The 24,686-nt window shown below is 47.9% G+C and overlaps 9 protein-coding genes across 9 annotated transcripts; 5 read left to right on the forward strand and 4 right to left on the reverse strand.

Moving 5' to 3' along the window:
- Positions 1 to 76: 76 nt before the first annotated feature.
- ARB_00840 (uncharacterized protein) lies at positions 77 to 2,071 on the forward strand (the record flags this gene model as incomplete). The annotated part of the gene is made up of 3 exons (XM_003012911.1): positions 77 to 412; positions 477 to 1,017; positions 1,086 to 2,071. The coding sequence occupies 3 exons, from the start codon at positions 77 to 79 to the stop codon at positions 2,069 to 2,071; spliced, it is 1,863 nt and encodes a 620-aa protein (XP_003012957.1).
- A 1,964-nt stretch (positions 2,072 to 4,035) lies between these two features.
- Positions 4,036 to 5,712, reverse strand: ARB_00841 (uncharacterized protein; the record flags this gene model as incomplete). Its single annotated transcript, XM_003012912.1, has 1 exon — positions 4,036 to 5,712. One exon carries the CDS (start codon positions 5,710 to 5,712, stop codon positions 4,036 to 4,038), a length of 1,677 nt encoding a protein of 558 aa, XP_003012958.1.
- A 299-nt stretch (positions 5,713 to 6,011) lies between these two features.
- On the reverse strand, positions 6,012 to 7,701 carry ARB_00842 (uncharacterized protein; the record flags this gene model as incomplete). The annotated part of the gene is made up of 2 exons (XM_003012913.1): positions 6,012 to 6,118; positions 6,318 to 7,701. 2 exons carry the CDS (start codon positions 7,699 to 7,701, stop codon positions 6,012 to 6,014), a joined length of 1,491 nt encoding a protein of 496 aa, XP_003012959.1.
- Positions 7,702 to 8,642: 941 nt separating this feature from the next.
- Positions 8,643 to 10,032, forward strand: ARB_00843 (uncharacterized protein; the record flags this gene model as incomplete). The annotated part of the gene is made up of 3 exons (XM_003012914.1): positions 8,643 to 8,856; positions 8,919 to 9,078; positions 9,150 to 10,032. 3 exons carry the CDS (start codon positions 8,643 to 8,645, stop codon positions 10,030 to 10,032), a joined length of 1,257 nt encoding a protein of 418 aa, XP_003012960.1.
- A 113-nt stretch (positions 10,033 to 10,145) lies between these two features.
- Positions 10,146 to 11,589, reverse strand: ARB_00844 (uncharacterized protein; the record flags this gene model as incomplete). Its single annotated transcript, XM_003012915.1, has 4 exons — positions 10,146 to 10,558; positions 10,626 to 11,238; positions 11,297 to 11,384; positions 11,450 to 11,589. The coding sequence occupies 4 exons, from the start codon at positions 11,587 to 11,589 to the stop codon at positions 10,146 to 10,148; spliced, it is 1,254 nt and encodes a 417-aa protein (XP_003012961.1).
- A 1,978-nt stretch (positions 11,590 to 13,567) lies between these two features.
- Positions 13,568 to 14,609, forward strand: ARB_00845 (isoflavone reductase family protein (CipA), putative; the record flags this gene model as incomplete). The annotated part of the gene is made up of 2 exons (XM_003012916.1): positions 13,568 to 13,600; positions 13,659 to 14,609. The coding sequence occupies 2 exons, from the start codon at positions 13,568 to 13,570 to the stop codon at positions 14,607 to 14,609; spliced, it is 984 nt and encodes a 327-aa protein (XP_003012962.1).
- A 338-nt stretch (positions 14,610 to 14,947) lies between these two features.
- On the forward strand, positions 14,948 to 16,224 carry ARB_00846 (uncharacterized protein; the record flags this gene model as incomplete). The annotated part of the gene is made up of 3 exons (XM_003012917.1): positions 14,948 to 15,560; positions 15,681 to 15,912; positions 16,011 to 16,224. 3 exons carry the CDS (start codon positions 14,948 to 14,950, stop codon positions 16,222 to 16,224), a joined length of 1,059 nt encoding a protein of 352 aa, XP_003012963.1.
- Positions 16,225 to 17,112: 888 nt separating this feature from the next.
- On the reverse strand, positions 17,113 to 17,481 carry ARB_00847 (uncharacterized protein; the record flags this gene model as incomplete). Its single annotated transcript, XM_003012918.1, has 1 exon — positions 17,113 to 17,481. The coding sequence occupies one exon, from the start codon at positions 17,479 to 17,481 to the stop codon at positions 17,113 to 17,115; it is 369 nt and encodes a 122-aa protein (XP_003012964.1).
- Positions 17,482 to 18,661: 1,180 nt separating this feature from the next.
- Positions 18,662 to 20,431, forward strand: ARB_00848 (uncharacterized protein; the record flags this gene model as incomplete). The annotated part of the gene is made up of 3 exons (XM_003012919.1): positions 18,662 to 19,349; positions 19,378 to 19,662; positions 19,728 to 20,431. The coding sequence occupies 3 exons, from the start codon at positions 18,662 to 18,664 to the stop codon at positions 20,429 to 20,431; spliced, it is 1,677 nt and encodes a 558-aa protein (XP_003012965.1).
- Positions 20,432 to 24,686: the final 4,255 nt, after the last annotated feature.

Here is a 24,686-nt window from a genome sequence, read left to right on the forward strand (position 1 = left end):
TCTTGCAGCTGTCCAATACATCCGTCCCATCTCTTATCATCCTCCCCATCTCCTGAAACATCGCTCACTGCCCATCATGAGTGGTTACCAGGATATGTACAATTCGTCTGCCTCTCGATCTCCTGGCTCCCACCGTCACCCACCACAGCAGCTTCGCCGTCAGCCCTCTCGCCAGTTTGACGCCTACGGGCCCATGTCTTCCGCTCTGTACGAGGAGCCTCCGCTTGGCCGTTACGATACAAATCCGTTGGATAGGTTGAATGCCACTATGCCGAGTGGCTCGTATCCATATGATATATCCGGCTCTCAGACGTGGAATGCAAACAGTGTTGGTCTGGGTGGATTGGCAGTTAATTCCGCCACTGCCACTTCTAGGATGAGAAATGTTCGTTCACGCACCGCTCTTCCCACGGTAAGTGTATTTTCGTGACATGGAGTAGCGAGGCGATGGTTATTATTTTTTTTCTAACCTATAGCAGACCTGGTTGGATCAGCAGAACAGCCTCCCAAATTCGTTCTCTCTAGCGCCTGGTCAGCACCAGCCCTCTCCTCAAATTCGCGCGGAGAACCCTCACGACGCGGAAGATGAACTCATCCCAACCGCTATTGTTATCAAGAACATTCCCTTTGCTGTGAAGAAGGAGCAGTTGATACAGCTGATGACTGAAATGAATTTACCGTTGCCATATGCCTTCAACTATCATTTCGATAATGGCGTGTTCCGAGGTCTTGCTTTTGCAAACTTCACCTCTGCGGAGGAGACGGCTACTGTTATTGAATTGCTAAACCATTTCGAACTTCAGGGAAGAAAATTGAGAGTTGAGTATAAGAAAATGCTCCCCGCGCAGGAACGTGAGAGGATCGAGAGAGAGAAGCGAGAGCGTAGAGGCCAGCTCGAAGAACAGCATAGGCCCATGGCTACCTCCCAGTTGCAACATCAAACTTCCATGTCTTCGTTGGCGTCACACCTACCAACCACTTCTCCCTCACCCGTCTCCCAGCGCGCAGGTAAACTAGGTATGTCATCAAGTAGCTTCTTCAAAATCCTTCTTATATATGTCACTAGTACTAATATCCACTTCTAGAGGTTGATATGAACGACGCACAGACGTTGCAATACTACTCACAGCTGCTCCTGTTCAAACAGGACCTGAGCAAAGAAGCTCTCATTTTCGGCACAAACTTAACTCCCGCCCAGCGCCGGATAGTGCATACTATCTCCCATAATATGGGTCTTGCTCACACTTCCCGTGGAACTGGTGACCAGCGTCAGGTGCATGTCTACCGCGCTGGCCCCGGTGCCAATGTCAGCCCTCCTGTCCCGGCTATGCCAGCAACGGTCACTTCCGATGCTGCTCGCCGCGGTCTCTCCCGTGCGGCTACCATTGACTTTGGGGAGTCCCGCCATGAACAGCAAGCTTATGGCAGTAGCATGCGTCAGTCCTCGTTCTTGAACGTACTAGACTCTCCAGGCCCAGGGGGTTACGCAAACGCGCAGAACCTTCGTGCTGCTAAGTCGTTCGCCGACCTGCGTTCTTTTACTCCATCCCCTGTTCCATCTTCTGCTAGCTTCCCAGCTGCCTTGCAAACTAACGGTGCTCGATTCCAGCAGCAGCAGCAGCAGCAGCAACAGGCATATGATGCCGGGACCAGTGGTGCCTCTAACACCCCCACACTCACTCCTACTCCGTCTGGTTCATCTCTTGGTATTCAGCGTGTCGATGACAGTCTCCTCGTTAACAGTCTGGGCGGCCTATCACTTGGTACCTCGGTCACTGGACCCTCCGGTTCTCCTCGCCGTACACGCGGTATATGGGATGCTTCTGATCTTCCCACAACTACAGCGGGATCAAACAATGGTTCCGGATCCAGTGCTGGTGCTATCGGATCTAACCGCTCCATTGGACTTGGATTTGATTCCGGAAACCAAAGCCAGGAACGTGTTCCGGTGAGACAACCTAGAGGCCCTGCTCCGGAGAGAGGTCCAGGATTCCGTCGCCAGAATAGCCACCAGCAACGTGGCAGCGATGAGCTAAGGAGCAATCCCGGCGTGGAAATCATTGTTGAGTAGGAGAACCAACAAAATAAAAATCAATAGAAGATTCTGGACCCAGTCGATCGATAACTCTGTATGCCCATACTGAACGAATCCATGACCCTTATACCACGACGACACGAAGAAAAAGACATAAGCGATACAAAGAGTTAAAACCCATGAAATATAATTTAATATACAATTTCAATTCAATTCAAAAAAAACACGTACCTGACGACGCCATGCCGAAAGGAAGATCCACGACAAATCCCCCTCATATATCAGACAGCAGTTAAGTTCAGGGGAAGAGAGGACAACAACAAATGAAAACAGCCCTTCAATCCCAACCAAATGCAAACGCCAGCGTCCCCTTTACGATTCGATGATGGATGACGAAATGACCTTACCACCCCCCAGAAATTCAGAGGATGAAAAGAAAGAAAAAAACAAATAACCAGCCAAGATCCCCACAGCCGCAGAAAAGGAACAAAACGAGCTGCAACCCCAGTTTTTACCCTTTGCCGCCATACCGGAAGTCCCCAAAAGTTTTTGACGATTCTATTTGCTGACTTGTCCTGCTTGCGTTTCATTGTTTGTTTCATAATGGTTTAAGACATGGTTAGATTCTGATAATCTACAGTCGTTGCCGTCATCACTTGCCACAAATGATGTCTGGACCGACCCCGGGGCAACCCAATCCGACCCAAACTCAATGGATACCAATGCTTACAGGTTTCTTTTTGTTGAACACCGTCTTCAATTCCAACGACTGGATGGCTGGAAATTGGAAAGCGATTGAAGATGATGGGATGAATAATATACCTTTTTTTGCGTTTGATCGTTTATTTTCGTTTTGATATTGCCTCTTACCCTCGTGTTGAGCCAGGCGCTTGTCATTTTTTTGCGTTGGAAGTTCATTTTTTTGCGTGTCCGTGAGTATGAAGTGAGGAAGAGAAGGGGAGTGAAGTTCAATTTCGAATCCAAGTTCGAATAATGAGCCTCAAAAGGGGAACGTTTTCGTTGAACGGAGAAACTATTAACGTGCCATGGTGATTGCATTCCCCTATCTGTTATCTTGCCATTTATCCTGTTTTGCCATGATTTACTGCCAACTACATCGCGACGCAGCAACTCCATGCTACTTACCGTTCTACCGAAAGACGGAGATTAGCTTGTTGCTTTGTTTCCCTTCATCCCCCTAACCCCTTGCTTTAAGGTTACTCTCTTCCCTTGCGTTCTTTCCGCTGCTGATCTTGTTTCCGAGGACCTGTCTCCGTAAGGTCTGGCCAATCGAGGTTGTTGTTTTCCCCCGTTCCTCAAAGTCGGCTTCTTTAATGATTTTTTATACACGTCTTTCTTCTGCCTCTTTCCTCTTCATTTTCGTTTTCATTTTTTTTGTTTTCTTTTTTTCCCTTCTCCATTTCTTTTCTTAAAAAAAATCATAAACTATTTCCCGATTTTCTGTTTCATCTCATCTCTCTACTCCCGTCCCCCATTACCTTATCTGGCTTTCTGTCCTGGCCCTAATGGTTTGGTTTGGTTTAGTTTGTGGTATCCGAAGGATTGATTGTTCTTCGCCGTCCTATTTTCTTTTCTTTTATCAAACCGGGGGAAAAGGTATATTATGTGATAGTTCGTTTCCTATCAAGTTCCTTTTTTTCTTTTCAAGTCCTGTCTTTTGTCTTGCATTTGCATATCAAAGTCTGTGTTCTTATCTACGTTTTGTTTGCTTCTTGTCTCGCCTGGTTTCTGATCGAACCCGTGTTTAATGTTGCTGGGGGCGTTCTTTTCCCCTTCCCGACCTGGTTTTTGAAATGGTGTATAATTTACTCATTTTGATCTATCATCTACATCTACTCACTCTATTGTCCCTGCCCCTGCCTACTAGGAAGGAGAAGTACAGATCAGTATGTTTTCCCTCTGCCAATTGTAAATGCAGTATCAAAACACCTTAATAGTGTTGGTTATATTCAATTAATATCTTTACTCATACAAACCAGTCATGAGCGACTATTCCCAGCCTTCTTAACATCTCTTCGATCCCATTCTCTATCGTGCCCCGTTTCAAGCTTTCTCTTTCTTTCACGCTCCCTCTTTCTCCCTCCGGCACCAGTAATCTCTTTCTCCTTCTGCCGCGGATCAATAACAACTAAATCATCATTCTCCTGATGTTTCTGCTTCCAGCTTAGGTCTTTTCCAAGAGTATCTTTACCAAACTGAAGCGTGTGCGTCATCCAACCCGTGTCATCGTCATCATCCTCTGCCCCAGCCCTTTCTGACTCAGGGGCGTCCCATGATCGACATGATAGGCACCCAGCAACAAAGTGTAGATCACAGACCTGTTCTTCCTCCTCATCCTGGTCATTAGATTGTCTCTCTGTATCTTTCTTCACCCCAGGTTTAGAGCTTGTATCATGGCTTCGTTTTGATTTGGATGACTTAGATGCAGAATCTGCGTTCTCAAGCTTGGCTTTGAAAGCATTGAACATATCCAGCGCAATTGCGTCTTGTGAGGAGCTTCCTGCCGCCGTCCTCTTTCTAGCACCACGTACTGATGTTTCTGGTATCAGTGACTCTAGAGCTGATTTCTTCCTGACTGGCTCCGCAGGTGCGGCTGCCGCACTTCGTTTCATAGACGCCTTGAGCGCGGCGATTTCAGCATTTGTTTTGGAGAGTAACGATTGACGAGGCGGCGGTGATTCTGACTCTGAACCGGAAGGAGATGCAGGACGAGACGGTGATTCAGGGTCTGGTATCGGAAGTTGTGTATTTGGATCTGGCTTCCGCGGTGGTGCCTTTGGTACCTCTTGCTTTTTCCTAGCAGGAAGCTCTGTGAGTGCTCGCGCTGGCTCTGGTTTATGCATGTCCCTGTCCGCCCTCTCCCTTTCCGCTTGTTTCTTTGCTACTGAAGCAGCCTCTTCCTCCTCCCTGACAAGCCGGGTATTGAACTTCGGCTTTGTCGGCACGATGGCCTCTCCATCCTCTTCATCACCTGCAAAGCTCAAGAGCGCCTTTCCCACCTTGGCTTTCTTCTTTTTTTTCCCCTTCACGGGCGCCGCTTCTTCGGAGGCCTTGTCTGTAACAGCTATACGCTCTCTCCGCTTCAGCTGCCCTTCGAATGGGCCTAGCTGATCCACCTCACACCCAATAATCTTCACAGCATACATTGGCCGGTCAGAGCCTTCTACCAGCTCTGCTTCCGCAATGCTAGCAACTTTGTATATGCTCTCTCCTTCCACCCTGCCAAACATGGTACAGCTATTTTTCAAATCTCTCTCCACGTTCGCCAGTGTGATAAAGAATTGGCTCCCATAGGTACCATCTTCGCTCTTCGCCAGGCCTACCAGGCCGCGCCTGTTGAATCGCAGCCGGCTGTGAAATTCATCTTTAAACACGACCTTTTCGCCATCACGAGGATCGTACTCGAATTCCGGGTATTCGTAAATGGAGGAACCTCCTGAGCCGGAGCCAGTGGGATCACCACCCTGGATAATGAAGTTGGGTACCACGCGGTGGAAAGTAGTGTTCTCGTAGTATCCGTCTAGGCAGTGCTGGAGGAAGTTCTTGCACGCGAGCGGTGTCTGTCGCGCAAACAGGGAGATGTGTATGGGTCCGACGGTGGTATGGAGGGTCGCGGAGGCTGTTGGAGGGGGCTCGGTATCGTAATGAGCAGACATGTTTGATTTTCAGGGCTGTTCTTGAGCTCTCGTTGCAAGGGCGATGTTGGGATGTGGCTGTTCTTTGGAGGTTTGGCCGGGGAGCTCGAAGTGACTTCTGCCCTGCTCGTACTTGGCTAACCAGCTCAGCACAACGACGGCCGGCTGCTATTTGCAGATCCTCATGAACATATGCACTGTATCAATGCAGACTCCTTTCTCGTCCATAGCATCTAGCTGGCCCTAAACTCATCTACCACGCTCAAAACAAATAATTAATTCCCATGGAAAATATGTTCTTCCGCTGGGATGGCCTCAGGTTAGGTACCTAGCTCCATGGCTACAGGAGTTGAATCTATATAAAAGATTTGTATATAAGGCTTGAGGGTAACATTTATGTATATCATTTCATTAATATCGTTGATGGCTATAGTAGCATCAATTGAGTGCAAGTGTTTTTAGTGTGAACATAGAATCATAGCTGTAACTAGTGTAGCAAACAGCTTCAACTACTCGTATGAACGTGAATCGTCAGAGCATATCAGTTCGTAAGTATAGTTATCCTCTCCCATCTCATTCTCAAACAGACCCTTGTTTCATTTCACCGATGCTGTTCACACGCTTACTTTTGCGTGTAATGGTGAACCCGCCAACGAAGAAGACTAGAGCCTGCACACCGAGGATTACTGAAAGAGTAACCAAGGCACCGATAACACCAGCCACTGGCCTGGAGACACCACTGTCACTGTTGGACGAGGTAGAATGACCAGAAGCGCCGCTGGAAGAGGGAGCTCCGGGACACCCTTCACTTGCAGTACCACAGGCTTGACACCACTGATCCTGAGAAGTGATGGCAATCTCCTTCATGTGCGAGACAAACTCGAACCAAGGAAGTAGGGCCTTCTCCTGGCCGAAAAGAGGATAGGCCGTTGGCTCTGTCTCAGGTGAGCCGGCGATGGTAGTTCCGTTGTGGAAAAGGAATCGGACGCTAATTTCTGATTCAGCCGGGAAGGAGCCAGAAGAAGTGCTGGCGTTGGTGACGAGCTCAAAGACCATGGTAGACGCATAGTCTGGTATGCCGTTAAAGTCATGGTTGGCAGTAGGAAGCTTGGTCAAGCCGAAGAACGAGAGGAAGGTAGCGTAGGCCCCGAATTGGACGTTGACCTTGGGCTTGGTCTTGGGCGCTTTGATTGTATCCATGAAGGAATTCAGTACTTCACCGGCCAAGAGAGCTCCGCTGACGGCACGAATGGGCTCTGAGGCATTGTAGGCCAGACCGAATTCATGGATATTAGCCAGGGATTGCAGTTGGCTGTAAACTTCGCTGGACAAAGATGGGAAAGAGTCTGATGAATTATGGATGGAAGCAACGTTAAGCAGGTCGAAGACGGTATAGGCATTCTTGAAGTTGACCTTCTCCGCAACAATAGTGTCTTTAACCAGAGGAGCAACATCCTCGTAGAAGCCCTCCGATGACTTTAGCAGGTCCTTGTACTCCTTTGAAGCGAAATAGTCGTTGCTGCTGATCTTAGCATTTTTGCATGCACTGGCGCTCTGCAGCCAGGCAACGTTCTCGCTGTTGGAGCCAGACTTGACCTGCTCGATGGCAACGAGCTGGTATCCGTCCATGGGGGCCTCGACGACGGTGCCATTGCGCAGAGTCGTCTTTGCTTCTTTGCCGGCCGGCGGGTAGAGGCCCTGGAAGAAGGCGAGGGCCGACTTCTGGAGGACCTCGTCCTGGGGAGCGGAGGCCGTAATCTCGCCTGGAGAGATGATGTTCGGGCTGATACCTAGCACCTGCGAAGAAGACGAGGAAGATATGTATCGATCGCGGTAGTATCTGCCCGACGAGTAGACCTGGCTGTATCCCAAGTCAGTCAGAACGGTGGGAGGAGTCGACTTGGACGTCCGGTCTCCATGGCGGGAGAAGATATAGGCTCCCAGCACTGTCTCTGCCGTAGCAGCCTGGGCCAGCAGGGAGACGGCCAACAGCGACGCCGAGTTCAGCATCTTGTGTTCCTTGCTATTCCTCTTTACCAATTGACTTGATAGGTATTCCTCAGTGCTTTCTCTGAGGGTTTTTGGAGACTGAAAAAGGGCCCACGGCGGTAGTTATATAGCCGTGTAACTTGGTAGCTAGCCGGCCGGCGCAGTCCTCCGGGCTATCGGCAGTCAGCGTCGAGGGGTCCAAGTGGGGGATGAACTGGATATATGCCTAGTTCATGCTTATCCTTCTTTGTTTTCTCCGAAGCAAATGCAGGCCTGCTTTTATGGTTATATGACTGGGGGCCCGTTGGCTTGTGGGTGGTCGAACCGTGGAATCCGCACTCGAACTGCGGGCTGCCGTTGGCCGGATATTCGTATCCAGCCAGTGAGACAAAGCCATGAGTCGAAGAAGCATTCGGCTATGACGCCTTTATCCGCGGTCTGGTTCATGCACGAACGCAGCATCTGAGCTGCGTCTTCCGTCCTTCCCGGCCTCCCTGTCGGTCGTATTTGGATCCTGATAAATGGCTGGGACGCTTCGACAGGAGAACAGCTGGAGTATCAGACATGAATTGATCCCCATGATGATATATATGGGCGGGTCATAACTTGTCGATTGCAACAACGTCTCTCGGCTCGTCTATCAGGTAGCCAACTCTTCACTCGTCCTTGGAGATGCCTGGATGGCCGTCAGCTCGTAACCAGACGCCCCCTTCAGCAGGGGGTTTGTTTCTTACAGCCGAGGGCCCTTTCCCCCCGCAAAAAGTCGAAAATGCTTGACATCAATGTTTTCTTTTTCTCAAAGCCTTGTAGGCTTGTTGATCAATATTCATTATTATTGAGACTTGCGGGTTGGCAGCCTTGGGATGTCGTGACTGCTTTGGCTGCAAAGATCAAACTCCCGCATAACGAGTTGAACGACTTCGGCATCTGGATCTCGCCTGATCCAGCTTGCACAAGACGAGATGTCCGAGAAGAAAGCGAGTCTCCTGCATGGAGAGCTCGATGTCGAACGTCCAGAAGCCCCGAGACGTCCTGGCTGGCGCACCATCGCTCTGCGGCTTGCTCAGCTCCTCGGCTTGACCGGCGCACTTTATGCCTGCATCTTATATGGCCGTGCTAACCAGGGAAATGGAACCATCGATGTAGACAAGCTGATGCGAGAGTCTCCATTGATAGGTAAGTTGGGCTTTGTGTTCATAAATCTCACTTGCATGGCATCCGGCTAATCCGTTGAGCAGATACGCACGATGACTTCCCAGAGTTCATTCGCAGGATGTATGGGAATGACATCTATCAGAAGAACTTCACCATAGAGGACCGTTTGCCCATGCATGTAGACTTCCCCAGGCTCCAAAAGGGCCGTGTGGGGGGTCAGTTCTGGAGTGTCTATGTCGATTGGTAGGATATCTCCTGCGTTGCTATATGATATATATTTATCAATGGAGAAGCATAGCTAATCGAGTCAACAGCCCGGAAGAATCAGACAAGTATGATGATTCAGTCTATTCAAAGAGCGTGCATGACACGTTTCAGCAGATCGACCTAGTTCAGAGGCTCATTCAACGATACCCAGACACCCTCGTCAGCGCCCTGACGGCAGCAGACGTGAAGATGAACTTTGCACGGCAGCCAGGCAAGATCTCCAGTCTGATGGGCATCGAGGGCCTTCATCAGATTGGAAACAGTGCCAGTATCTTGCGAGCATACTACAATCTTGGGGTCCGATATGCTACGCTCACTCACTTCTGCCACAACAAGTACGCTGATAGCGAGCATCCTGCAGAGCCTCTCCACGGTGGTCTGTCAGACGCCGGCAAGGACCTGGTGCGTGAGATGAACCGCATAGGCATGATGGTCGATATATCGCATACCAGTGCAGACACGCAGCGAGATGCACTGAAGGCCTCCCGCGCACCCGTTATATTCTCTCATTCCAACGCCTTTACTGTCTGCAAACATACAAGAAATGCACCAGATGATGTGCTTAATATGCTCAAGGCAAACGGAGGTGTGATAATGGTTACTTTCTTGCCGGGCTACGTCAATCTATCCGGCAAGGCTACTTTGTCTGATGTTGCTGACCACATTCAATATATCGGCAACTTGATCGGCTACAAACATGTTGGAATTGGCTCTGATTTCGATGGCATGAGTGGTGTTCCCACAGGGCTTGAGGATGTCTCTCACTATCCAGATTTGATCCAGGAGCTGGCTAACCGTGGAATTGGTGCTGAGGACCTCAAGGATGTAATGGGCCGTAATATCCTGAGGGTCTTGGGTGAAGTCGAAGCCGTTGCTGCAAAGATGTCTAAGTGTACCAGACCTCTTCAAGATTATATCCAGCCACGGTAGTCGCTTTTGGAATCATTTGATACATTTTGTATATACAACACGGGTATGGTTATTCGCACACGTATGCATCTTTTCATGAAATCGACACAGACTAGAAATCAAAGACTGGTCGTCTATTCATTCATTAATATATCTTTATCTCCCATTAGCTCGCAGCCAGAGCGTATTACTCCAATCATACCACCCGTCTGTATAACCTCACTTCCACCGCCTGACAGTCTCCATTCGACGTCCGCCAGTCCTTCTATCCAAGATACCCTAACTTGTGCAGGGACCTCTAGGCTCTGAAGTTCCGTCGAGAGTGCGGAGATTATATCGGCCAATGCCAGCCCTTTGTTGGCCTTGAGGGTTTGTACAGTATTTAAACACGAAGTCACGTCTGACGTTGACAGTAAGGTTTCGAGGATGATTTTGATATCGGCTGGGTGTGGTGCAGCGATACATGTGTATATCGTCTCTTCGGTTATTGTTTCTCTTTCTTGCTGCTGTTCATTAGCATCGCCATTTTTCGAGGGTAGAGGCATGCCTGTGTTTGGCTCGTTAGCGATCTATACACATTGAACGCAGTAATAGAATACCCAAATGATACTTACTGCTTGCGTGGCAGGCTTGAAGAACGTTCAAGGCTCGTCTCATATCTCCCTTGCTCAACTTAACCAGGCTGTCAATGGCATCTGGCTGTATCTGCACTTCTTCCTTTTCTATCACGGTATCAACTAGCCTTCTGATATCCTTTTCCTTCAATGGACTAAATCGAAACCGTGTGCATCGAGACAGGAGTGCGGGCGAAAGCTTGTGTGTGTAGTTCGCGATGATACAAAATCGGGTGTTGGCGGTGTACTTTTCCATGATTCGACGTAGTGCCATCTGGGCCGCGGAGGTCATCGCATCGGCCTCGTCAAGAATAATTAACTTGAATGCCCCCAGCCCCGAGCCAGACGAGGGCGCCGTTGAAAATATTTGTTTCGTGCCTACAATGATAGCTGTTAGTGATTCTGCCTCGCTTCTACCTTTGTATACTAGAGACGTACTGGCAAAAGTCTTAATCTGCTCTCTCACTACATCGATTCCTCTATCGTCACTTGCGTTAAGTTCCAGGACCATCTGCCGCATATTTTTTGATCCATATATCCGCCGCGCCAGCGCGAGGATTGTGGAAGTCTTTCCAGTTCCTGGAGGGCCATAGAGCAGGAGATGCGGAAGTCTCTACATATAGTACTTTAGTAGGGGGTTCCATATGTTTGGTATGCCGGTTCGTTCTCACATTTGAGTCGACAAATCTGTTTATCGTAGCAATGATATCTTGGTGTCCAGAGACATCGTCGAGTGTATCTGGGCGGTATTTCTCAACCCTATTTTCTAAATCAGCATTACATCATAGCTATCGAGAAGTTCCTAGACATGGAAGAATACCTACCAGGGAAGATTATCTCCGGCTTCGACTGGTAAATCAGCAACAATTCTCTTCCCCTTCACATCTGTAGGGTCTGCAGTAAACGCGGCCGTGTCCCGGGCAGGCGGGGCATCAACGTCCATATCATCCTCGTAGTCAGACATGTTGGCGTGTATTCACAATCTCTGGATATTCTGAAAGTAGGTGACAATATATCGATCCTAGAGAGCTATTTTTTAGTATCGCCCGGTCTTAGAGGAACAATTGGCCTCTATCAACTGCTTCTTGATAGCTTCAGCTTACTTTTTGACGCGCGCTCGCGGCGCGTTTAAAGCGGCCGGAATCGGAGAAACAAAAACCCGTGCTTCCGCGGCTGCCGCCCACCTGCACCTGGCAGGTGTTATCCCGCCATAATCAACAAGCTCGGCGGCCTTGAAGACCTGATACCGTATTGATAGACGGCACGCAATCCACAACAGAGCACAGGAGTAATTCTCAATCTGACTTATTTCCCCGCTTACTGTGTTACACTCCTGTCATAATGCCGGTATGTGGACAAATAGCCTTCCTGCCAGATTACATTGATACCTAACTCGCAAACTAGGCCTACCACTCTATCTTCCTCGATGAAGCCAATGTGCAGACCATAGGTATTCCATACATCTGGACTAGCGCAGTTATCTCTAAGGAATAGACAAGGAATATTTGCTTACTCGAATTAATAGGGAACTTCCCTATTCTTCCCCTCCGCACCCGCACACGCGGACCAGCATATACACTACCTCTACTTCCCCCAGGATCATCCGACCTCGATATCGACCCTGACAGTGAATCGTACGACTGCCTCGATGAAGTCCTCTCGCTATACCGTGCCAATACATTCTTCCGTAATTTCGAAATCAAAGGCCCCGCGGACCGCATGATGATATATGGCATATTATTTGTGAGCGAGTGTCTTGGTAAAGTTAAGCCGAACATGTCTTCAAGGGAAGCAGAGAAGGTATTGTGATAATTCGGGCGGCCGGGCATGTGTACGATCAGTCGCTGCTGACACTTGCTAGGCACTTATCAACGCTTCCCTCGACCACTTTGCCATACCTGGCGACGCCGCCTTTCCTCTTAACCAGGCGTTTGAGCCTCCAAAGGACCGCCAGGATGCTGAGGCTTTAAGACAGTATGTCGTGTTTCTGTCCGGTGCTGTCAAGTTTTGGTGAAGTGTACTATGATAGGAATTAACGCTGTACACCCAGATATATATCCCAAGTGCGACAAGAACTTGCAATTCGACTTCACACCAGATTATACCCCGGGGGTGAAGGGCCATCCAAAGTAAGTCAAAGCTCCCTTCCAATAGACGTTCTATGCTAACACGGGTGACTGGTAGTGGTGGCTAAGCTTTTCGAAACGGAAGTTCATGGGGAAGTCCCTGTAAATACTCTTCAAGGATTGCTTACTTTGCGCTCACCCCTGTTTATGATATGGACTGCCACACAGGCCGAGAGCCGGAATCTTATGGAGATAGATCTATCGGCTAAGTGTACCTATTTTACATGAGCATACAAGAAATGAATGAATCCTTATTATACCGGTCTCGCAGCTTTGGTTCCATGTATCCATACCGGCCTTGTCCGCTCCAGCAGTTTTTTGAGACTGAACCCATCCCAACCAGTCCACTGCACCTTATGAAACTCTCTTGATCCTTCAATCCTACATATTTTGTTTGACGCGACTGATGCATGGGGATAAGACAGCCTTTCTTAAAGCCGGAGTACCCGGACTTAAGACACTCTCTCTTGATTACGTCATAAACGTAAACTCCGGGCTTCAGTCTCAAAGTCGAAGGGCAAAAGGAAATCAATTAGCGAACCGCCCGATCCTTCAGGGAACCATAGATGAAATCTAGGAACGGGGTTATCGGAATCCTCCCTTTCACCATCTCAATGCCTGGCAGGAAACGGCCCTGGCTAGCGATACCAATAACATAAATATGACCCCAATTAACGTGCCCAAGTCAATTCTTTAGCAGGCAATTCTATCTTCAGCCAAGCACTCGGACAACTTCAAGTCTTCACCAAGATACCTAATTTGCGGCTAATATATAATCAACTGCTTCGAAGAAATTGCTACCATCGCATTTCCAGCATGTCTTACCTAAAGAAGGTCGCCATTGTCGGGGTACGTAGGGGGCAACTAATAGTCGGACATATATGTACAACGCTAATTGAACTTCCAGGCCACCGGGACAATTGGACAACATATTGTTCGGGAGATCCTCAAGACTCAAAAACATGAACTGACTGCTATTACGCGAAGTGCTAGCAATACAGTGATGCCAGAGGGGGTCAATGTTGCCAAAGTCGATTACGACAATCAATCTACGCTGGTATCTGCACTCCGGGGACAAGATGTCCTTATCATTACTATGGCCGCTTCTGCACCAAAGGATATACACATCAAATTGGTTGAAGCGGCTGCAGAAGCCGATGTTCCATACATCATCCCAAATGGCTGGGGACTGGACGCAACTCATCCGGTGTCTGATGACGCTTTTATTGGACCTCCCCAGCGTGCGATCTATAAGCGTATAGAGGAGCTTGGTAAAAGCGCCTGGATCAACTTTGTGTGTGGTTTCTGGTATGAGTTCAGCTTGGTTGGGGGCCCAAACGCATACGGATTCGATATCGATAACCGCTCTGTGACATTTTTTGATGACGGCACGGCCCGCATCAACACCTCAACCTGGGATCAAACGGGACGAGCAGTTGCAAATTTCCTTTCTCTAAAGGAAAAGCCCGAGAATGGCGAGGATGAGCGCCTGACCATTTCTGGCTTCAGGAACACGAACGTTTTCATATCATCCTTCCTAGTCAGCCAGAAGGATATGTTCCAGTCCATTCTGCGAGCAACTGGAACTAAAGAGGAGGACTGGAAAATCACCCATGAACCATCGGAGCAACGTTATAAAAGTGCAGTGGAATCATTCCGCCAGGGGGATCGGGGTGGCTTTGTGAGGGCCATGTTCACAAGAATGTTTTACCCAGAAGGGTCAGGAAATGGCTCTGGCGCATTTGAGGCTACGAATAAGCTTCAAAACGACTTGCTCAACTTGCCAAAGGAAGACATTGATGGGCTGACAAAGGTCGCTATTGAAGACCCTGAACAGTTCCGAAGGAATTACTCTTAAATAGAAGGACTGGTGCTTCGTGAGCTCTGTGTCCTTTGCGAGAACAGGGTGACTTTGGCGTGTAGGTGTTATGACAGGGGGAATTCAGGTTGAGAACTTGTCATATATTAGGCCAGAATAACCAACTAGGCAGTTCATTTTTGTCAGAGGAGGATATAGTAAATAGTTACTCAACCAATCAAGAGCTTCTTCTCTTATCTGTCGCCCGTAAGTTAAAGTTCAATCACTAGCTAGCTAATCAATTATAACTACCGGGGAGAGGCAGCTCACTGCAAACATTTTACATTACCAACTACACAGATAGGATACTACGAAAAGCATTCGGCCATCACGGCACCATGGCTAGTAGTACTTTATTTGCCTTGCTAAAGACACAATTAAGACCCCTGATATCAACGAAAAAAAACCTGATACCCTTTGCGCATTACACTCGCAGGAGCGTGACAACTTTACAACCCAGCGATGTGAAGTACGAGTACGTCGAAGACGTCGAGCGGCTTGATTACTATACTCATGGTGGATACCACCCAACCATGATAGGGGATGCATATCATAATGGTAGATACATTATATGCCATAAGCTGGGGTATGGCAGATCTGCAACGACCTGGCTAGCTGAGGATACGAGAGAAGGTCGCCTGGTTGCACTCAAGATTTCCACAGCAGAGTCGGTAGAGCGAACCTGTGAGGCGCAAATCCTCTCACATCTCGCAGACTCTCCATCTGAACATCCTGGAAAGATAAATATACCGTCACTATCGGACTCATTTACCTTCCCTGGACCAAATGGCACCCACCGATGTTTCGTTACTGATGCAGCGAGAATCAGTATCCATGAAGCTAAAGATGCATCTTATCACCGGCTTCTTCATCTCCCGGCGGCTAGAGCAATTGTGTCACAGCTTATACTTGGCTTACAATTCATACATTCCCAAGGAATTGTTCATGGGGGTACGTTTGGACATATTTGTCAAATATTCTCCTTCTGTACTATAATCTGAATCCGAATATAGACCTTCACCTCGGAAATATCCTTCTCAGCCTGCCTCCTGATATACAAAAAATGAGCAGTCAGCAGCTCTACTCAAAAGCTGGAGAACCAAGTACTCAGCGCGTTATTCGTTGTGGACTGGTTCGACGAAGATGGACGAAAGAATGTTAAAGAGAGCATTCGTCAGTGGTATGGTAACGAAGCTAGAGACTGGGATCAACGTTTTCCTGGGGATATACAGAAATTTCGACAGAGGAAAAAATTCGAGCTACTACAGCCTGACGAGGAAAAGGCATTAAATGACATGCTAAGGTTCCTAGTTTACAGAATTGAATGCCAATGGGCATGGAAATAAAATCGTCATTGAAACGCCCCTTAGGTTGGCGTAAGCTTCCTTGGGGATGGAAAAGTTGTCTTTTTGAAGCGAGTGATGATTTCCCAAAGGACACAAATGGCGAAAAGGACACAGCATTGAAGACGTTTATTGAAACAGCCAATATCCTGCCATCTGCTTTCCCTGATATTGAGACGGAGGTTTTAAAGTGTTCACTTCACCAGGGCTTGCTAAGGCTCGAGTTCAGAGACGAGTTTCTCCACCTTAAAGCTCGGGATCAAGGAGTCTAGTATGGAATTCCGTACAAATAAGAGCAACGGGCTGGTCAATATGACGCCAAAGACATTGATAGACCCTATTCGACGATGGAAGCATGGCTTATTGAGATCAACCCTCGACCACCAGGTTTACAGGCTCTGTTAGCTTCTGTGCATGTCTATGAGGTAGATTACATCGGCAAGTCCCTCTGCTTTGCAAGTCAGGACAAGGTAGCAGCTACAAACCCCTTTCAGGGATGATAAAGTGGGCAACGGGGCTCAGTGTTGGAGTGCGATCGTGTTCATCCTGGTGGTAAAGGACGGTGCATTTGACTCCGACGATGTGTGTGCCGATCTTCAAAAACGACCTCCGGACTTGACAAGGTATATCTCACACTGTTTCTTTGGGGGGGACGTGGTTGGGGATCCTGGTAAAAAGAATTTTCACTAGTATTAAGTCTAGTTAAGCTTTCAAATATTTGGTTAACCAAGTACGGAGTAGTTGCCCGCTATTTACGCGAGATAAAGCAATTAACTAGTTACTTTCTGGGGGCATACAGAAACATACCGGAAGATGCTGGGGGAATTATTTGACCAGTGCTATCAAACTGCCCCTCCAAGCGGTAGGAGTTACAGTAAAAAGGGCAGAGAGATGATGTATACAAGGATAGTAAAAAAAGTTCGAATACGACAGCAAATAATAGTGGAGCTATCCAACACTAACTAAATAATCAAACAACTCAGAAATTTGAAGCATCCATTGCCCCTAATATGTGTCATTTGGGAATTTGCTAGGGTTCTTGCCTCATTTTCATCGTTAGGGTCAGAGACGGGATTCAGGACTGATCGTAGAATTCGCCTATAAGCTCACGTCAGTATGTTATCCATGCTGCTATTCTACTCCAGAAGACCTACCATTGTTTATATGCCATCCAAAGATTTTCGCAAGGCTTGCTCGAATATTTCCTCTTTTGCATCGATTCCTTTCTCAATGTACATTGTGGCAATAACCGCATGTGTCCCCCCGTTATTCTCACGCCAAGCTTTGATTGTTGATGGGATTTTGCCTGCATTTGGTTGGAGTTGGTATTTGTAGTATTCCTTGCCGTCTTCTCCTTTGATAACTCCGTCGTAGTCCCAACGCACTCCGTATCTCAAGAAGTCCGCTGGCTTCTTGGGCCAAACAGTTTTTCCACGTTCAGCAGTTGGGGCGAAGAACTTTCTGAGGTCGCCTGGTCGGCCCATGACAACCTTCCCCACTTCTAGGAGTAGTTTGAAAACGTTCCCCATGTTAGGTACAGGGAGAATCTTGATAAAAGTCGAGCAGGGGGTATGAAATGAAGACAATAGTTATATAGTACGTTCCGTAGGTAAAATAGGCACACAGGGAATAGTAGACGATGAGTATAATCAAAGTCCTGGGGGGTGGTTGCAGCCTTAAGTATTTCATGAACATGACAACTTTAGCTGTAAGCGCTTTACCAACATTTCCATGCCAGAATAGTTATGTTATAGTAGTCATAATTTGTTTCATTCATCCTAGCAATCAGACCACTGATTGGCAAATATTTATAGCAGTGCGATAGATGTGATTGCTGTTGCAGTAGTGTGTCTTGACATTGATCTCGTTGGCCATTACAGGGATTTTGCTAGCGCCCCTAGGTCTGGTTAATTGGGGGCCAATTTGTGGAACTGGGGTCTAACTTCATTCGAATATCAATCAATTGCAAAAGATTCGAGTTGGACTAGGCGCTATTGGCTATTTCAGCTGTATCCATGTGCCGTGTGCTGTGTACTGTGTCATTCGCCATTCAGCACTGTCTCTCCCCTACATACGGCGCATGTGGATATGACTTGGAATGCTCACTCCGGAATGGTTATTGATGTTCCAGCGCTCGTAGAATTGGATCTATTGGCAAGCTGAGCCAGTTCATTTTGTGAATTTGAGGATGGGACGATATGGAGATTGTCTACGAGAGCAAAAATGTTTGGATGTCCACCCTCATCGGCGCATACCAGAAACTTTCTACCTCGTCTGGCGCCGGCCTCGGGTTAGACTTTTGACCTCCTGGAGCAGAGTGGAGCCTGCCGGACCCATGCGCCCCGGGCCAGCTCTAAGTCACGTGAGGGATTGGATCCCGCCTATTGGAGGTTGGCATTGACGCTCGCTTTTTTTCGGGCGCTAACTGCATGAATTGGTTATAAGGAGAGGGTTGTAGCTTGGACGCACCCGAGGCGCAAACTCTGTGGACTTGACGCATTTCATTTCTGGCATCTTCGGCATCTGTATCTTAAAGAAGGAGCTGAAAAGTGACCTCTCCTCGTTTTCCTTTCGTCCCTTTCCCCATCCAAATGCTGTTGGCAGCAAAGCCCGCCGGCGTTTTGAGGTTTTCTCTTGGAAACAAGTCGATACATTTGCAAGTCCGGGGATATCTTCGAGGGATGAGTATGCATATATTGTCACCCATCAATGCCTCCTTTCGCTAACTCTTTATTATCAATACTAGGCACCAAAGTATCCGAAGACCTTTTTACATACACGTCTGGCAGATATGTGTTCAATGAATCTCTCAGGAAGAAGGAGCGCTATATCAGGTTTGACGTTGATGCTTTCAAAAAACTCGCTGCGGGACATATAAACCATGGGAAAGTGGCAGATATTACAAAACTGGCAGAAGGGGGCTTCAACCGCGTGTTCCTCCTGACTATGGAGGATGGTTTCCAAGCAATTGCGAAAATGCCATACCAGACTGCGCTCCCAAAATATTATGCAACTGCAAGTGAGGCAGCGACCATGGAGCTATTGAGGACAATGAATATACCTGTTCCAAACGTGCTTGGATACTCTGCCTCCAGCGATAATCCTGCTGGAGTTGAGTATATAATCATGGAGAGAGCTCAGGGAACCCAAGTAAAAGAACAATGGGATTCTATGACAAAACGACAAAGGCATAAATTGGCCTCCAGTTTTGTGGAAATTGAAAAGACTTTATTCTCTCTACCATTCAGCTCAATTGGGAGTGTCTATTTCAAATCGGATATACCAGCTGAGCTTCAAGCGCCGTTACATGATGTACCCCCCCTTAGCCAAAGTGATGGACAAAACATTCCCGACAAGTTCTGTATTGGCCCAATTGCTGATTACATGTTCTGGTATGGTAAACGCGCACGGCTAGATATATCAAGGGGACCATGTATGTGCTGCCTTCACTGAATGTATCAAAATGGCAACTGACTCTTCGACAGGGAACAGCTCTACTGCCTATCTCCAATCCATCGCGGACAAGGAAATTGAGTGGACACAACAATACGGAAGGACACTTGAGCTTCAGTTCCCCCACAATGGCGTGCTGACTGGCAAGCAAAATCCAGACATCTACGTTGACCTTTTGCGTAAATACCTGGCATTAGCCCCATATCTTCTCCCAAGAGAAGGCTCTGAACTAAACACTCCAACTCTCCGGCACCCCGGTTAGTGAATCTTTTATTCTAGTGCTTTTTTCTTTTTAATTTCCAAAATGCTCACATACCAACAGACCTTAACCCAAACAACATATTCGTTGACCCTGAAACGTGTGAGATAACTTGTTTAATTGACTGGCAACATACCACGATCGAACCACGCCTCCTTATTGCTGGCTATCCCCGAGCCTTTGAGAACCCCGACACCGATGAACCGCTCGATTTAGAAGAGCCAACTCTACCGCCTGAGTATGACAGCTTAGAGAGCGATGAGAAAGCCGAAGCGGATGAACTGTATCGTCGTATGCTGATGACCCATTACTACCGTATATATACGGGTGTGTACAACAAGCCCCATCTCAACGCCTTAAGAGATCCCCTGTTGAACCCAAGGAAACACCTGGTAGATAGGGCAGGACGCCAGTGGAGTGGAAATACAATTACCTTGAAAGGTGCTCTGGTCCGGATGGTTGATTACTGGGATCAACTCCCAGAAACAAAGGGAATTGAATGCCCTGTAAAGTTCGACATACCAGATCTCGATGAATTTCTAAAGCAGGAAGAGATGTGGCTCTGCTTCAACGCTGTCGTGAATCATTGGCGGGATGAACTGTCTATCAGTGAAGATGGCTGGGTTAGTAACGAGAACTATGAAGCTGCAATGAAGGGAGTCCAGCGACTCAAGCAGGATATGCTCAACAAAGCAGAAGGCGACGAAGAGGACATCATCCTGATCAACAAGGGGTGGCCGTTTGATGATCATGAGGAGATTAGCTGATATGCCATCTGTACTTAAACATTAAAGTGTCGTGTAATGGTATCCTCCAAAAGACGGGATATATACTCCGTGGTCTAGCACTACTCTGTAGACTTAACGACATGGTGAATGGGTTAAAGTACTTTCTCTTTCCATAGCTTAGAGCTACAGTATAAAGCTCTGATGCAACTAAGACATGTTGCATCATACCAGGTTGCTTTGCAGACACGACTGGAGGAAATCAAGCAAAATCTATGAATCATCTGGTTCACCGTCAATCGCCACCGACGACCCATTGCGCCTGTAGAACGAGCGGTCAAAATAAGCAGAATAGAATCCAGCATATTCCCAGTCTATGATTGTCCTTGAACGGCTTTTGCATAGCACGATAAGGAGGGATCACAAGTTCGTGAAATTCGGCATCAGATGTAGCCGTGCTAACGTAGTATCAGAGTTTGGTTCAGAGGAGAGAATTTCGGATAGCTGAAGCTTTCAATGTGTCACGTGCGTCTTCGGAGTTGGTAACTAAAACTAGTTAAGCTTAAACCGCTGGAGACCAACCTTAAGGTTCCATTTTACCTCCACTGCTCTGCTACGACGACTATCCTGCTACTTCTAAGTCCTGGTTTCTATATCTTACACCTCCATTAGCATCAGTGCTATGATTAGCCCGGTGCCCGATTGCACAGGCTCTACGCCCGCGCTCGACTTTAGGGTATATTGGGAAGATGAGGACTTTCTCGCGCGGGGAGAGTCAGAGCCGAGTGTTCGCTCGCAGACTCTGGTGTACCACCACGAGCGCAAGAAGTGGTGGGTTAAAGTGACACTAGAGGGCTCGGTTCCTGGCATGTCGAACGAGCGGAGGGCCCCCAAACGCGAACGACGGAAGGAATTTCAAGACTTCGCCAAAGCGATAAACTACGGATCACTTGCCCTTTTTGATGATACGGTGACTGAGATAGTATTGAGAGAAGAATCGGAGCCAACGACTACTATCAGACTGGACTATGGTACCAAAGAACCTACGAACAGGATTGCGAGGATGGCGAGAAAATTGCGATATCAGATTCGGGAGGACCCGCAAAGGGTCGTATACCTATCATGCGTGGAATTCCCTTCACTTGACCGGATCAACGTTACGGAATTGACAGACAAGGAAGAAATCACAGACGGGGTCTTCCAGGTCTACAGAGCCGGGATCCCGTATATTCTCAAGATAATAAACAGACCTTTCTACCAGCCCCGCGACACGGACGTCATGCGAAACGAACTAGAGAACCTTGAGCGTTTTCGGGAGGTCTCAAATATTGTGCAAGTGGCCGGGATCGCCGTCGATATAGACCCATATAAGACCTCGCCAACGGGGGAACAGGTGGTGATCGGTACTCTACTACAGTTCTACAGCGGTGGCTCGCTACAGCGGGCACTGGATGATGGTAGCATAAGCGGATATCATTGGGAGAAGTGGGCTCTACAGATTGGAACCGCATTGCGCCTCTTTCACGCGGCAGGCAGGACTCATATGGATATAAAATCCTCGAATATAGTGCTTGATGGGAAAGGTAATGCGATTCTTATTGATATTAGCGGCATTGGCGGAACAACTCACGAGTGGCGCGCCCCAGAGATCCGAGACGAAATATCACCCCTCGACCTTCCGTTCGAAGTGCGGTGACTAAACGACGTGTGGGCATATGGGAAGCTCTTATCAGAAATCGCATCTCATGCCGGCGGCAGCCCCCATGCAACCGTTCTGGAACAGGTCGCGAGATGTCTAATGAGAGAGGACACGACGACACGCATAGGTATATCGGAAGCAATGTCGCGCCTAGAAGCCGTCCGTACCAGGACAAGGCGTACGATAGCCTAACGGAGACCGACCCATACTATAGTTATGCCGGCTAATACTCGTCCCAGTCAACGTCAACCTCGTCGAATCCACCAACGGTTCTGGCACCTTCGGTGCTTCGTTAGCAGGCGTTAGAACGTTGGTATAGCTACAAAACATGTCAACCGCATACCTGGGCCCTCACGCTTTAGATTTGGTTTCTTGTCACCTCCGATGATCCCGCACTGAGGTGATCCGCTCGTCGAGGCATCTTCTGTGGTTACCCTCTCACATACTTCTTTGCGGCCCTTCGCCCCGCTGCACGGGTGTTTGAGACTCTTGTGATAGTGGCAGCAATTATGGACCCGTACTCTGAAGCTGCACCTTCTGAGGAGATAGTCCTGTATAATGTGAAGGGGAGAGTATTGAACTTCTGCGTAGTATGGGTGTCAAAGAAACATAAGACGGCTTCATTCCTGGCTTTAAATTCAAAGATGCAGCCGCGTGGACAGACTCTACCCCTCTTCTACCATCGTTCATCATGCATCACAAGGATCGTTATTGGATTTACCTCACCCTTCCCACCCTCCCCCAATAAGCTGCTAAATACCTAGAAGCGCCAGGGGAGTCGTCCCATGTTAGGCATGAGAGCCCTGCAAACTTCAGGTACTGTGCATATAGCTAATGGATAACTTTAAGTAGTTAGGTAGTTATTACTAATGCTGCACGTGACGCAGTTTTCACCTACTTTTCGTTACTTGAAGCGCGAAGACTTCGACAGCCCCTTTTCCCACCCTGTCATTCTGGGAGTGAAAGTCGCTAACTCGCTACGGCTAATCAGGTGTGCAGGCCCTTGCCAGAACAATTGGCCGGCTCCACGCCAATGTACTGTGTGGGGTGGCCAATGATTTCTGGCCTTGTACTTACTCCGTACTGTGTACGTCTTGGACTCGAGAAAACTCAAAATGGCCCCTTTATCAACCGCTGCTCAGGCTGTCCACACATTCTGCAGCCGCTTTCTGAGGTTGTTTATCGAACCTCCATCCTCCACAAGTTACCATATGGACCATGCATCCAATTCAAGGACACCTGTTTGGAACAACTAAACAATTGTTCTGGATACCAGACCAACATTTCTCAACGAAGGGGCAAGCATGAGGATCATTAACCACCTAATGCCAGGGATTACATTTATAGGGATCCTTCTTCGCTTGGACGGTTACCACATCAATAATATCTTCAGAGAACGCATGTTCATGTTTTAAGGCCCGTGATTGGGGTCAACTCTCTTGGGTGGATGGGCCTCTTTACTTGTGGGGAGCATGGCTCCAATCCAAGTGAGAGGATGCCTTGCCATGAAGAGCTCGGGCTGGTCCCCTAATTAGTCATGGCGAAGGCCCACAAACATCTGATAACAAGACGCAGGGGGAGCTATCTAAGCTGCGGATCTCCCGTGTCTATGTTATAGTGTCCAGGGACATCCCATATTAGCAGCTGAGGAACATATTCAGCTACTATGCTGCTCTCTGCAAGTTCACACTGGTTCATGTTGAACAATATGAAAAACGTGAACTGATAAGGAATACTACTATGGAGTATACCTACTGCAACCTAAGAGCTATAACGATATGTTTCAAGATTGGAGACCGATGCCAGCCACGCCTTAACATGACATCTTAAACTACTAAACTTTGATGGGTTGAGGAGTTTTGAGATAGTTCGGCTAGCTTACCGCCATCCAACGGCATGGGGTTTTCTAGGCACAACCTACTATATTTCCCCTGGAGATTTTGAATAAATATGGGGCAATAAACTGTCACCGCTCCAGTTGTTAACTCGTTCTCCGGTCGGCTTACCTTCTTGAGGAAATGCCCGAATGTGGTCGTGATAAACTCGAGCAAACATATGGTTCGACTCAGCGTCGTTCCTATTTTCCAATTGCCTCGGTAAAAGCTTGTTACTATTATCACGAGAGATACCACGCAATACGAAATTCACCATTTTTATCGACATGATGGTTATGACCTTTAGTGAGAGCTTAGTGCACCGTGGGGTTTACTAGAAGCCTAGGGTTCCGCCAAATGTCCGTCAGGCGCATAGTATAGAGTGACTGTGTCCCTTTTCACTTCCTATCCAGTCATGCACAGCAATTCAAGCTGTCATTGTTGATTATCATGTTTTGATGTTGTGATGGCCATGTCCGAATGATGCTACATAATTCCGGGTCCATGCCCACGGATATCCGAAAGTTAACTGAATGTCTCCAGCAACATCCTATAAAACCTCATTATATATTATATTACCCCAGTGGATAATCCTACCTTGCGGAACACTGCTTCAACAGTCTATCATGCTCACCACGTTCCAAGTCCTACACGGGCATGGCAATGTCAAAAAAGATATATAAAGTGACATCAACCCGCAGTCATGATACCTCTATAGCCAGAG

The sequence above is a fragment of the Trichophyton benhamiae genome, assembly GCF_000151125.1.
Source record: "Trichophyton benhamiae CBS 112371 chromosome Unknown contix00201_1.exp, whole genome shotgun sequence".
NCBI classification, from domain to species: Eukaryota; Fungi; Ascomycota; class Eurotiomycetes; order Onygenales; family Arthrodermataceae; genus Trichophyton; species Trichophyton benhamiae.